General features: G+C 37.4%; 1 protein-coding gene across 1 annotated transcript in view; it reads left to right on the top strand.

Moving 5' to 3' along the window:
- Positions 1-14,807, top strand: part of LOC128985332 (V-type proton ATPase catalytic subunit A) — a 31,151-nt gene that overhangs the window by 11,340 nt on the left and 5,004 nt on the right. Inside the window, exons 2-8 of the mRNA XM_054404748.1 lie at positions 363-463; positions 5,267-5,379; positions 5,872-6,099; positions 6,660-6,949; positions 12,027-12,168; positions 12,660-12,789; positions 13,514-13,640. Of these exons, the coding sequence (XP_054260723.1) occupies positions 388-463; positions 5,267-5,379; positions 5,872-6,099; positions 6,660-6,949; positions 12,027-12,168; positions 12,660-12,789; positions 13,514-13,640 (1,106 nt within the window). The 5' untranslated portion in view covers positions 363-387. The remainder of the gene's footprint in view (positions 1-362; positions 464-5,266; positions 5,380-5,871; positions 6,100-6,659; positions 6,950-12,026; positions 12,169-12,659; positions 12,790-13,513; positions 13,641-14,807) is intronic.

The following is a 14,807-nucleotide window of genomic DNA, read 5'->3' as shown; positions in this document are numbered from 1 at the left end:
TCATAAAAAAATGTTTTGACAGGAATAGGAACACTAGAAGCATTGATTATACAAGCTAAAACTGATCTGACCATTGTAGTAGTGCCGTCTTTTTCTGGTGATATGTGATGAATACAATGGTTGGCTGTGTGCCTGTTGTACCAGTGCCAGTGGCCACTACAAACTGGTCTGATCCACATCATCAATTGATGAAATCAACCTCCAAACCCGAGCAATGTCACTTTCTTTTGCTAATAACAAAAACAAATAAATCTTTTGAGGCTTATCAACTTGTTAAAACATGTGTACGGATTAGTCCTTTTGTTATATAAGAGCTATATGATGGTAAACAATATCAAGGGATTTTCACTTTTCTGTTTTAGATTCAAGTAAAAGACAGAAATCAAAATGTCAAACTTGAAAAGAATCAAAGATGAAGAGAAAGAGTCCAAATTTGGATACGTCTATGCTGTATCTGGACCTGGTAAGTTGACAATATTTTTATTGTAAATGTTAGTGGATGTAAATAACTTTTGGTATTGTTCAAAGGTTTATTGCGGACATTTTCCATCACGAATGTAAAAAAACAATACACAACGTTTCGGGATCTGGAATCTGATCCCGTCTTCAGGTGAAAAAACTTAACTAACACATTACAACTAACAATACACAAACGCCCAACCTAAGTTGGAATACACTACCGAGGGTAGTAGTCAAAAAATATGCACTGTATAGCAGTCAAGTCATGATACAACATGCAATTAATAACAAATCACAAAACACTATAATCTATAAAAGGTTTACGTACAAAAAACTCACACAATGGAACACTAACAACACCGTACGCTATGACTCCACCAATGAGACTGAACCAACATGGCTGACCAATCGGAAACACGGAGACAACAGAAATGGCTTCCGGTCCCTGGAAAAGTAAAACCAACAAAATGGCGGAGCCATTGGTTTTACTTTTCCAGGGACCGGAAGCCATTTCTGTTGTCTCCGTGTTTCCGATCAAACAAGGGGTCTTCCCAACACAGCTCAAAACTGCCAAGGTATACCCTAAATATAAAAGTGGACCAAACACAGATGCTAAAAGTTACAGACCAATTTCACTTATACCGACCTTCTCTAAAATCTTTGAAAAAATCGTCCTTAACAGACTAATATCCCATCTAGACCAAAACCTGCTGCTCACCAGCCAGCAACATGGCTTCCTTAAAGGAAGATCCACTTCCACTGCCTTAATACAGCTCACCGAGCACATAATAGAACAACTAGAAGACGGCTCCTCAGTCACAAGTCTGTTTCTGGACTTTAGCAAGGCCTTTGACTGCCTTAACCACAAGACACTTCTTAGAAAATTGGGAGCTCTGGGTATTGAGGGAAAGTCTAAACAATGGTTCCACAGCTATCTTAATGGCAGACAGCAACTAGTTGAGATTCAGCATGTAGAAAAAAACACTCGCCATAAAATACATTCCGAAACTGTCCCTATACGGAGAGGAGTACCACAGGGATCAGTTCTCGGACCAGTCCTGTTCCTCCTCCTCACAAATGACCTACCAGACCAGCTACAAGAATACTGCCAAACCACAATGTATGCAGATGACACTGTCATCACACTAACCGACAAATCAACGGAAATTTTAAACCGAAACATCAATATAACCTTCAACATGACTAAACTATATTGTACAGTAAACGAATTGGCTCTAAATGAAAAGAAAACTGTTCAGCTAAACTACTCTACTAAAAATAAAGACACAAACGTATTAATCCCTGGGATAGAAGCACAAAATAGTACCAAATATCTCGGCATTATCATGGATTCAAAACTGACATGGAAACAGCACATTGACCAACTCTGCAAGAAGCTACGCTCTGGCATTCATGTCATCAGGCGAATGAAGCAGGTTGGTGGTCTGGACACCGCAAAAACAGCCTACCATGCCCTGGTCGAGTCACACCTCAGGTATGGTCTGGTGGTCTGGGGAAGTACATCCAACAACTACCTAAAAAGAGTACTTATCCAACAAAAAAGAGCTATAAGATGCCTAGCAGGCCTTCAATATCAAGAAAGCAGTCGTGATGCATTTAAGGAACTAAAAATCCTCACACTGACATCACTTTACATCCGTGAGGCAATTCTCCATGCCATCTCCACAAACCAAACAAGAAACAGAGACATTCACCATCACAATACACGGAACGCCTCAAGCTTTGCAATACCACCTCACCATCTAAGTCTCTTTGAAAAGAAGCCATCGTACAAAGGGGCCCTGTATTTCAACAACCTACCAGAACAACTTAGAAATGAACCAACTCACCGTTTCAAGAACCAATTAACAACATGGCTGCAAGAAAGGCCATTCTACTCAGAAAAAGAATTCCTTGACAACCAGCTTTAACAACATATTAAATCAACAAATTTTAATTATTATTCTGACGCATGTACTGTTCTCAACGAATATGTAAATAAAGATCATTGTCTATTGTCTATTGTCTATTGTCTATACAGTGCATATTTTTTGACTACTACCCTCGGTAGTGTATTCCAACTTAGGTTGGGCGTTTGTGTATTGTTAGTTGTAATGTGTTAGTTAAGTTTTTTCACCTGAAGACGGGATCAGATTCCAGATCCCGAAACGTTGTGTATTGTTTTTTTACATTCGTGATGGAAAATGTCCGCAATAAACCTTTGAACAACATTAACTCACCATCACCAACAATGAACTTCAAACAAAGAACTTTTGGTACTTCGGTATTATCCGGAGGCCACTTATTTTAGATAGATTTATTTTACCGGGGACCAAAAATAACTACATAATTGGAAAGAACATACTTTAATAGACTTAAGTCCAAATTTGACATGATTACGATTAGCGGCCTTTGAGTTCTGCCTTCCAGAAGGCAGCGATGTCGCCGAGGATTGAGTTGAATGCGTCGCCGTCGCCGCCGTTAGCTACCACAGTCATGTACTCCGCCAAGTAGGTATACAGCGCGCTGCGGGGGTTATGTTAGGTTGGGTTATCATAAATATGATTGTAGGACTTTCCTCATTTCATTATGAATCAAACGATACCAGATAAGTCATACTCTTGACCGCCAAATACCCCAGATACAGGCGGTGACAGGTAATGCGTGTGCTCCGGTCACTGACCTGACCTTGGCCTACTTACTTTGAGGAATTTGGTGTGTGAAAGTATGACTCATCTGGTATCGTTCGATTCATAATGAAATGAGGAAAGTCCTACAAACATTTTTTTGATAACCCAACCTAACATAACCGCCGCAGCGCGCTGTATAAGGGTGGCCTCCGGATAATACCAAAGTACCTAACTTTCTTTTAATAACTTGAATATGTAGGCCTATTTACTAAATTTGGTGGTTTAGCCTATTTTTGTTATCAGTACCGGTATTCTACGACTTCAAAAACCATTCACGTAAGTATTTTGTTTGGGCCTACTTTAATGTTATTTACTAGTGTCTAATGTTGTAGTATATTAGAGTAATGAACAGGATGCAGGATCAAAAGATCAAAAGCATCCAGTCCCTTTCCCACTACTGTTGCTTTTGTTATTTTGTGCAAAAATCCCATCAATTATGAAATAACAATCAGCTGTTTGGATTATTTCAGCAAACTGCCACTGGTATGTTTACGTTAAGTTTTTTAGAATCAGTAAATTTTAACCTATCATGGTTTTTAAGACAATTTTAAAAACCCAGTGAGATTAATTAATTTTGTGACATAAATAAAAATTGAATTGTTTGCATTAAAGTTACAGTGATTTGTAATTGTAAATGAAATAAAATTATTATGCACCATCTAGGATGTATGAGCGACGGAGAAATTAAGAAAATGTGCTGTACTTGAGTTTTGTTCACCCGGAGTCTGTGTCACCTGGAAAAATATACATCAGTTTTATATAGGACAGAGAAATGTCTTATATACAGTTTATATTTCTTAGCAATCTTCATCAATAGCCTACAGTCAAGCGTCGATTCATTAATAGTATTTAGTTGGTTCTCTTTTCACATTGTTGCGTGAAATAACAATGTTAGTGAGTCGTTGGCTCAGTCGGTAGCGTCGCGGACTTCGGGCCCAAGGCAGCAATGTCGTGGGTTCGGATCCTGGTCACTGCCACTAAAATTTATCAGTACTGTTCACCTTTGTACTGTACCGGCTCACTCCTTGCTTTGCTGTAAACGTTCCATGCACGGGCGGTTAGTCTATGTGGACAGGCAAATGCAATGTTAAAAGAGGCCGCCAACCTCTTAAAAAAAAGAACAAATAAATCTTGATTGTGATGATTATTTCAAAATCTTTCTGAGATTGCGGAAAATTTTTAGGATTTTGTTGTGATTGCCATAGTTGCTAATAGTAATAGATGCAGTTAAAATCGCTTTTCCTAAGTATCGATCTTCGGTTTGGACTTACCTACCACTAATGCTCTGCCATCGTTGGACTTTCACCAACCGGCCCATCCCCTGTTTGTACGAATTACCTGTAGGCCTACTAACATTTCAACATCGGTTATCTTTAAATTTGTTTCAACTGGTGCCGAGAATCACCTTTAATTACCAACTCGCCACTATTTAAAATTTTTGTTTATGTCGCACCTTTACATCCTAGGACGCTAGGTTCTAGCCCGGAACTGTTTTACACATTACTTCAGGCTAGTCCTAGTATTAGTAGCTGCATTATCACATAGATTAAAGGCATTGGTGGTTGGTGGAGTTTGAATCCTGGACCTTGGGCTTCGAAGCCTCGAGCTCTGCCACTATGCCAGCTCGCTCCCCACTATTTATAACTTGGTGGTCCTTATAATACCAACAAATAGTGTAATACCAAAGATCACTAGTTACAACTTAGTGAGCATGGTATTACACTTTTGTTACACTTACTAATATTATTTCTCCTACCATAAAGGATTTGCGTTTTCAGGAAATGTAAAATATTTAAATATCCCAATGGTTACCGGTACTACGTGTGTCGAAAAGGTTTTTTTAAAATATATACTCTGTCTCTGTGTTCTGAATACATGTTAATACTGTGAAAATATAAACACATTATAGTGAAATATTTTCTGGGCAAACCATCACTGAATCGCACTTATTTTACGTCATCTGATATTGATTGATGCATGGCCCTAAAAAGGTTTACCCCTACTGAGGGTGTAATATACTACTACTGTGTAATATAAGGCAAATATTAATTACTAATGAGTTACTGTTTAAGACAACCTGATTGTTATACCCTTTAACCATGTGTTGGTTTCTGCAGTGGTGACGGCAGAGAAAATGTCAGGCTCTGCTATGTACGAGTTGGTGCGAGTCGGATACTTTGAGCTGGTCGGGGAGATCATCCGTCTGGAAGGAGACATGGCCACCATTCAGGTACTGAACAAATCTATAGTATAAGTATAAACTATTGGAAGAGTTTAGGTAAAACTAATTGAATAGCAGGATGGATGTAATGCTCGCATAACAATCATAAGTGGTTTGATCTTGAGAAAAGTCAGCAATCTTTGATAATTGGTAGCTGGACCCAGCTGGCCTTGATCATTAGGCTAAAATAGTCCTGGCTAAAGAATTGGCTAAAGTTACTCACTAACAAATCTTTTGTGTTGATGTTGTATAAATCTAAATGTCATAAAATCTGTAACTAACCAATTCAGTAACAAGCAATCCATTTGAATCAAGTACCAGCAAGGCCTGTTGGCGGCACAGTCTGACAGTTATGACTATGTGTTGTGGGCAACTGAGGAAGTGACCTATCCTTCTATCTAGCAGGGCAGAGGGTGTTGTTTTTAGAATAAAACCGAGCAATTAGGACAGATAAGAAATTCAATCTGCGAGTGCTGTAATTACTTTGACAACTATGTCTAGGTGTACGAGGAAACATCAGGAGTGACGGTAGGTGACCCGGTGCTGCGTACAGGCAAACCGCTCTCAGTTGAGCTTGGCCCGGGCATCATGGGTAGTATCTTTGATGGTATCCAACGGCCGCTGAAGGACATCAACGAGCTGTCACAGAGCATCTACATCCCCAAGGGTGTCAATGTGCCTGCACTCTCACGCACTGCTTCGTGGGAGTTTGCTCCTCTCAACATTAAGGTAAGTCGAGACCAAAAAACTATCATACAATAATGATTACTGTGGTTCTGTTTTGTTAAAGCTACAACACAAATGATTTTCAGAAATGTTTAAAAATTTTCCTTGAACTATGCACAACTTCAAGTGTTAAAAAATCTTAATGTTCCTGATTTGTATTCAAACTAATCTCAGAAGTCCTATTTTAGGACAAAATATCAGTTTTTGTGTGTATATCTATTCATCAGTCCCTGGAGTCTAGTTTTCTCTATTAACCAAGCTAAACTCAACCCCTTTTCAAAAAGTTCCTATTAGGTATTCTTAAATTATTCTCAGGAGTGTTATTCTTATCCTGCATCATAAGAAAACATTGCAGCTGTCTGACCTGTTTAGTATAGTATAATGCACTTTAAATTTTAATGCCACCAACATCAATTTTTCTACACAAATAGTTAATCTTTGTTTTGCAACAATTTTTTCTTACATCCAACGATCTTATTCCACCATAAAATTATAGTCTCTATGTTAAGATGGATAAACTCATATGTGGAGTGGTTCAGTTTTTTATAATTTTTAAATTTCAGGTCGGAAGTCACATCACCGGAGGAGACATTTACGGTATCGTCCATGAGAACACTCTGGTTAAACACAAGATGCTGTTGCCTCCGCGTGCCAAGGGTACAGTGACGTACATCGCGCCCCCGGGCAACTACAAGGTGGACGACGTCATGCTGGAGACAGAGTTTGACGGGGAGAAGTCCAAGTTTACCATGTTGCAAGTGTGGCCTGTGCGTCAACCCAGACCAGTCACTGAGAAGCTGCCAGCTAATCATCCCCTGCTGACAGGACAACGAGTCCTCGACTCGCTGTTCCCGTTAGTAAACCATGTCAATCATATATTATTTTTTATCCAGAAATTAAAAACCAATTACTGCGGGAAGAAATATTTGCATCACATGTGCAAACTTTGAAGTCTTGAGGGTGCGTCTCTAAACATAAAATAGGCAAAGGGGAAGAGAATAAGAACTTTAATTTCTCATCAGATATGTAGGCCTATGCTTAAAACAACATAAACTACTAAAACAGGTGAGGTGGTGCAGACAGAATGGAAGTAACCAAATTTGAAATTCAAGATTGTGTTCTTGATTCTATCTGATTGAAGTTGGCTTTGCTTGTTCATTTTCATAACTTAGACAGGGCTGTGCGAATCCAGAAATTTTGGTTCGAATCCGAATCCGAATCATAGCTGTACAGATTTGATTGAATCCGGATCGAATCCGAATATTTTAATTAATCCCGAGTCGAATCTGGGTCGAATCCGAATCTCAAATTTACAGCAATTATCGAACCTGGATCGAATCCGAATCTCAAATTTACAGCCATTATCGAACCTGGATCGAATCCGAATCTGAAATTTAAAGCTGTTATCGAATCCGAATATTTAAACCTGTTCAGAGTCGAATCCAAATCCGAGGAAAGTCAGCAGTACCAATTTTCACATTTTTAGACCACATTTTCTGGGGCTGAAATAACTTAGGGAATTGCTTAAAAAAATTCTTGAAATGGGCCAAATAAAAAAGTTATATAAAAATTTAGGCCTACCTATTTGAAGTTTTGAAACTAAAAAATTGGGCATAAGTTAGGCATACCACCTAGGCCTAAGTTACTCGCTAAAAGTGATGGACTACCAATTTGTGTAGTCTAAAACATAGGCCCAGCCTATTATACATCTCGGTGTTAATCCTCCACACAAGCCTATGTCTGCATTACTATTACAAGTAACAACTAACACTGTGAGGTTAAGTTTACTGATAGCCAAGATAGGGTTCAAATGTGACCTACACTAATGTGCCTAAAACCTAACACCAAGTTGGTCAGGTTCCTAACATGAACCAGTCAACAGCAAATCGGAGTGCACAAGTAGTTTTTAGTGTCTAAAAAATTACATTGAAAATTATATTCAATCAGAATCTATTAAATTTGAATATCGAATCCCAACTCTGATCTATTTCCAAGAAATTTGAATATCGAATCCGAACCCGAATCTCTTACCAGTAAATTCGAATATCGATTCTGAATCCGAATCCAGTTAGAAACAGTAGATTCGTTCTCGAATCCGAATCGAATCTCTAAAAAGATTCGGATTCGATTCGTTTTTCGAACTATTCGCACAGCCCTGAACTTAGATTTCAATGTTAAAAACAATTCTATTGTTTCCTGAATGAGGATATTGTTATTTGCTTGAACAAGTTAAGATTTTTATGCTGTAAACACTGACTGGGTGATATTATAGATGTGTCTTACGTGGCTAGGCACTAGTATAGAATTGACGATACCCAATGTATATTTTTGATTTGATTGTTTTTCTAACTTTGAGCAGTTATTTTTAAGAATGTTTTCCTAGATGGGTGAGGATGAAAAAAACTGTTGTAATGAAACAGAGTATTTCTTAACCCATTCCCGCCTAAAGACGGGCGGCGCCCGTCCTAGCGCGCCAGGTTACGAAAGACTAAAGACGGGCAGCGCCCGTCCTCACGCATAATGCATTATTATATTTTGTTCTCATGATTAAAAACGATCAATAACCATCCACTATGTTTTATTCACTACTATACTTTGTTTTTATACTCTATGCGTTGTCTGCTGGTAGCCTGTAATGTTTTTTTTGTTGTATTATTGATTTGTTGTCATGACGTTGTATTCTAACCTTAGTTGTGCAACAGCGGTTCGTTTTGTTGTTGCTATGGCGTTTCGTCGCGATGATTTATTCTTACAAAGTGATCGTTTTGCTCAGTTTGTTGATGATATTTTAGCGGAAAGTGGTTGTGAAGTGAGTGGTGATGAAGAGGACGAACGAATTATCAGTGATGAAGACGTAAGTGTTCCAAGTGTGTCTAGTCTACCAAGTTGTAGTTCGGCTAACCTAGCAACCTTGAATCCTACTCTTGATGAATATGACGTTGATTTACCGAATGTTGAAGAAAGTGACAATGTAAATATTGAAAATAATGTAAATATTCCAAATAATGTAAATATTGAAAATCGAGCTCTGAATCCTGGTCGTAATAGGCGTAGACCTAGGCGTGAACCTATTCGCAGACGTAACCGTGTGAACCGTAATGAACCCGTTCGTAGGCCTAGGCCTCGAAAACGCATAACAAAACCAAAGCCCTGGGACTGGTTTGAGGGTGAAAATGAGGTAGAAAATATTCCTTTTACCGGGAAACACGGGATAAATCCTGTTATATCTAGACAACTGACAGACAAGAGCAATGAACTGGATGTGCTAGATCAGTTTTTGGGAAATAATTTTTGGGAACAGGTATGTGACGAAACAAACAGGAATGCTCACAAATACCTAGATGAGGGCATGCCTAATGTGAAATGGGTAGATTTGACCATTGATGAACTAAAAGCCTATTTTGCTTTAGTGGTACTCATGGCACAAAATGTGAAAGCTAATATCCATGACAACTGGTCGACGAGAAGGGTTTTGCATCAACCTATTTTTGGCGAAACGATGTCACGAGACCGATTCAAAACTATCTCTCGTTTTTTACATTTCTCATCTTCTGTGGACCCTAATGACAAACTAAGAAAAATTAGGCCTATTATTGAGAAGTTGATTGCATCCTATAAGAAAGTATTTACTCCTCAGAAAGAAATTTGTGTTGATGAAAGCCTAATAAAATTTCGAGGCAGACTGAGCTATATACAGTTCAACCCATCAAAACGAGCCAGGTTTGGTATAAAGATATACAAGTTGAATGACTCTAAAACTGGCTATTGTTATGACTTCAAAATTTATACTGGCAAAGAGACAGATATACAGCCCCAAGAAGAAAATGAGGAGAATGTCGATGATCCTGAAAATGGAGAAAATCTTGAGGTTGGCGAAAATCTGACAGAAAATGCTGCAACCCCGGAGAAATCTTTTTTACTTAGTGAAAAAATTGTATTAGAAATTTGTGCAGATCTGTTGGATGAAGGCCGGGTTTTATACTTAGACAACTGGTATAGTTCACCTAAACTCTTTTTAGAGCTTTTGATCAGGCATACGTACGCTGTAGGAGTTGTGAGGTCTGATAGAACAAACTTTCCAAAAGAAATAAAAAACAGACAGCTCCAATTAGGTGAACTTACCTTTTTGCACACTAAGAAAATCTTAGCCCTAAAGTGGAAGGACAGGAAGGATGTAGCCATGCTATCAACCATCCATACCCGACCGGAATATGAGGAAGTCATTCCACAACGAGAGAGAAGACGTCCAAATCCTCAACCACAACTCAAACCAAATGTTGTGATAAACTACAATAACAATATGAACGGTGTGGACAAACAAGACCAACGACTCTCATGCTTCCCGGTGATGCGCAAGTGCATGAAAGGGTACAAAAAATTGTTTTTTTATCTTTTCGATGTTACATTGAACAATGCCCGAGTGTTTCATGAGATTGTAACAAAGAAAAAGTCTACTATGTCAAAATTTAGGATAAATTTGGCTGAACAGATTTTGGAAAGTGTCAATCTAACTAACAGACCAGTAGGAGGAAGGCCATCGGTTGCAGCTGAATCACCACTGCGGTTACAGGCCAGGCATTGGGGTCATTTTATAAGGAAGATTTTGCCCACTTCTAAGCAAAGGCCTTCAAGGAAGTGTAGAGTGTGTAGTGCTCAAGGCAGGAGAAGTGAAACCGTTTACGAGTGCAGGAAGTGCCTTGTGCCTCTGCACTTAGAAACATGTTTCGAGGTGTTTCACACCCAAACAAACTTTTGAAACCCAGAAAAAAGTTGTAAATAGAGTGTAAATAGTGTGTAAATAGTGTAAAACTGTATATAATATTGTGGCAGAGAGGTCTGGAGCTCACAAATAAGCAAAAAAAGTAAGTGATCAATCTTATATTTATTATATTAGGCTATAAGGTTTTCTTGAGTATTTGAGTATGAAATAAGACGAATCACGTTTTTGGTTATAATATGCTTGGTAATTGTCCGGTGGTAAGAATAATTATAATATAATCATATTGAGAATGAAAACCCCAACACTTTGAGTACCCACAAAGATATTTGGAACGAAACTTGTTTTCCTTGAAATTTCTTAAAATTTCCCTGAAATTCCGGGGAATTTCCCTAAAATTCCGGGAAATTTCCCTGAAATTCCCTAAAATTTCCCTGACAGCTAATTTTACCCATTTTATAGTTAAAAATTAATATAATCATGCTAAGAATATAATTTACCATTTATTTCAATACTCACAACACCATAACTTAGTACACATGCAATTTTTGTGAAAAGCTTCTATTAGGCCTATTCAGGCCTATTTTGTTGTTTGCAGAGTTTTACAAAAACAGCTATAAAATGAAGGATTTTATATATAAACAAACCAAATAAAGTTTTTTATGTAAGGAATTGAATACTATTTATGAATTTGGCCAAGAAATTGATTGAAAAAAAAATTAAAAATACTTTTTTTAGGTATGCTTTCATAAAATATATTTTTTTATAAATATATATAAAATCCATATATATTTTTAAAATTGCGATAAAATTTTTTTGATTGGAAATTAGTGTCACATAAAAGGAAATTTTATGTAGATCAATTTAAACACAAGTGTTAGCCATTTATTTCATAAATTACAATTTTTATGGATTTTTTACTAAAACACTGCCCATTGGCCCATTTTAACTCAGTTCTAACTGCATGCTACTAGACAAATAACTCAGTCAGGAATGGGTTAAATTGGCCCAAAACTTGCTATGTCCTAAGTTTTGGTAAAACATACCATCAATGTCTGACGACAAAATCATTAACAATATGGTAGACCGTTCCGACAAGGGTTCTCTCTACTGCATAGAGCCTTTTGCTAGGCTGTTGCAGGTTAAACTAAAGAGCTTTAATAGACCAACTATTACTTGTATAGACCAACTAATATATACATGTTTGGTGCAGATGCGTGCAAGGAGGTACTACTGCCATCCCCGGTGCTTTTGGTTGTGGCAAAACTGTCATTTCGCAGGCTCTGTCTAAGTATTCCAACTCTGATGTCATCGTCTACGTCGGGTGTGGTGAGCGAGGAAATGAAATGTCTGAGGTGAGCAATCATTATTCATTAAAGTTGTGGTGCATTCTAGTTAATTAAAAATGTTGCAAAATGATATAAACATCTGACATACTTGTGGGTAAAAAAATTTAATATAACAGTTACTTATTGCTCTAATTTTTTAAACTCTTTACTAAGAGGTTGGCAGTTTTCTCTAACCTTTTTGCCCTTCCACATGGGCCTTGGGAGTGAACGTGGAAAGTATTCTCATAGGCCTAGCAATGAGCTGGTACAGTACAAGAGTGAACACTGTACTGATAAGACAAAGGCCACTCAAAACCATAAGAAAATATTACAACAAAGTGGTGGACATAGGTACCAGGACTCTAAACCACCACATCATTGCCATTGATTTGTGATTGTAGCCTGTCGAGCTATCAACTGAGCCACCGACTCACTAAGCTATGCAAAACAAAATTGTTAATTTTAGTAAAGATTTGAATAAACAAGGTTGAAATAAATAACACAGAACACATTCGTAGGTATTGCAAGACTTCCCCGAACTGTCAGTGGAGATTGACGGTGTTACGGAGAGTATCATGAAGAGAACTGCATTGGTCGCTAACACTTCCAACATGCCTGTAGCTGCCCGAGAAGCTTCCATTTACACAGGTGTGGAAAACTTATAATACTGTCATGATTGTGTTTCAATATATCAATAGCTTTTTTACTGACTACAAGGTATAAATAGCTTCAGACATACGAAAAAACAAAATCTATCAGTCTAATACATCAATCTTACTAGTTAAGTATCAAGTAACAAACTTTCTGACTTGTGTTATTTTTTGTATGATTTTGGAGTCACTTGTTTTGGCTGTGTTTACAGTAGTAAAACATGTCTCACATTGCTTACACTTAACAAAACCTCTCATCATTTGTAATGTCAAATAAAAAAATTACCATACAATTAAAGCAATATTTACATGCAAAGAATTAATTAAATAAGAACGCCTTCAAAAAGGAAATGCAACAACAACACGCTCCTGTACTGCGGGTATTGCATTGCCTTCTGCAGGTGTTTTTCGTAAATGGATACTGACTCCCTCATGAATAAAATCGTTTTTGACCACCACTGAATCGAATCGCAATTCAATGCATCGAATTGAATCAAATCGTAATTTTGATGCATCGCACACCCCTACCCACCAGATATGTATACAGTACCTTACTGTATATTAGTACTGTTTCAGTGTCAGGCTTAGAATGTTGGACTATTGACACTACTACAATCTTATTTTAGATCTTAATAATTTATCCTAGTTAAGTCTCCACTTGTCAAAAAATTTAAAAGAAGGAAAGGACAGACAGGTTTAAATCTCTTTTTCCTTGTTGTTAGGAATCACTCTTTCTGAGTACTTCCGTGACATGGGCTACAATGTGTCCATGATGGCTGATTCCACATCTCGTTGGGCAGAGGCCTTGAGAGAAATCTCTGGACGTTTGGCTGAAATGCCTGCCGACAGGTGAGTATCTAAATACAGTCTAACTAATGTAACATAGGCTATTTTACAACCCCAATTAAAAAAAAAGTTTTGTTGAACAGTCACAATGGCTCTTTTCCTCAGGGACCCATATTCTGCACTCTGCCACTAGACCAGATAGCCCCCCCCCCTCAATTAATTTGGTGGGATCATTACTTATTTAGTAAATTGTTGATATGTGAAGGTGTGTCTATTGGCCGACAGTTTATTTACTTGAAAATAGTTTCAAGGCAATTTTTGCAATGTGCAAACTACTTAGATGCAATGGCTTTGTCCCTGACTGACAAAATGAAAATGAAATAAAATCTTATAAAAAGAAATCAAAATCACCTTATATCTTGTCCTAGTATAGTGAAAAAATCACAAAAACTAAAAGAACTGTTGACAGACATAAGGATCAACTGTTTGGCACTGAAGTAAAGGCTCACATTAGTATAATTACAAACTATTACAAGTATAATTTTGACATCTCAATCTCTTAATATTGATTAATAAATAACAAAGGGGTTGAGTTCATAAAAAGTGTTTCCAAAAACTGTGCTCTAATAACTATAATTGTAATTTACTATATTTTACAAAGTTAATCTTCAATATACAGGGCTATTCAAAATATGGACACAGTATCAGGACTTTGTATCTTGAAAATTATAAATCGGAAATAAATATGTTTTACACCATTAGAAAGAGAAAACTTCCAAGTTTTATTTACACTGATTATAGATGCTCAATTTGTCCTCCCTGTGCTGCACGTAAAACAAGTGATAGCCGAATTAGTCCCACACACGAGACAGTATCTCTTGTGTCTCTAATTACTTGAAATTCTTAAGCCAATGAGTTATGCTGTTTCTAGTCGGTGGTTTAATACTGTACCGAATTCAATGAGAAAAGCCTGCTGCACTGTAATAGGAGACTCAGTTTTTGCAAACTCTTGTCACACAGAAAATCTCACGTTCCATGTTAGCTATCTTACTATCAACTTCTGGTAAAACAAAATGGCTACTCATTGTTGCGATAACCGTTTTGGCTGTTACCAAAACTATGGTCAAAAAATAAAATAAAACTTTGAATTTCCTCTTTTTAATGGTGTTAAGTTAATGTCTGTCTGATTATACTTTTTGAAATACAAAGTCATGAGGTTGGGTCCATATT

The sequence above is a fragment of the Macrosteles quadrilineatus genome, unplaced genomic scaffold (genome assembly GCF_028750875.1).
Source record: "Macrosteles quadrilineatus isolate MER2022 unplaced genomic scaffold, UCM_ALF_1.0 Scaffold_2__2_contigs__length_208266976, whole genome shotgun sequence".
In the NCBI taxonomy this organism is placed as follows: Eukaryota; Metazoa; Arthropoda; class Insecta; order Hemiptera; family Cicadellidae; genus Macrosteles; species Macrosteles quadrilineatus.
Note: the sequence above shows the minus strand (reverse complement) of the source record. Positions and strands in the feature narration are given on the sequence as shown.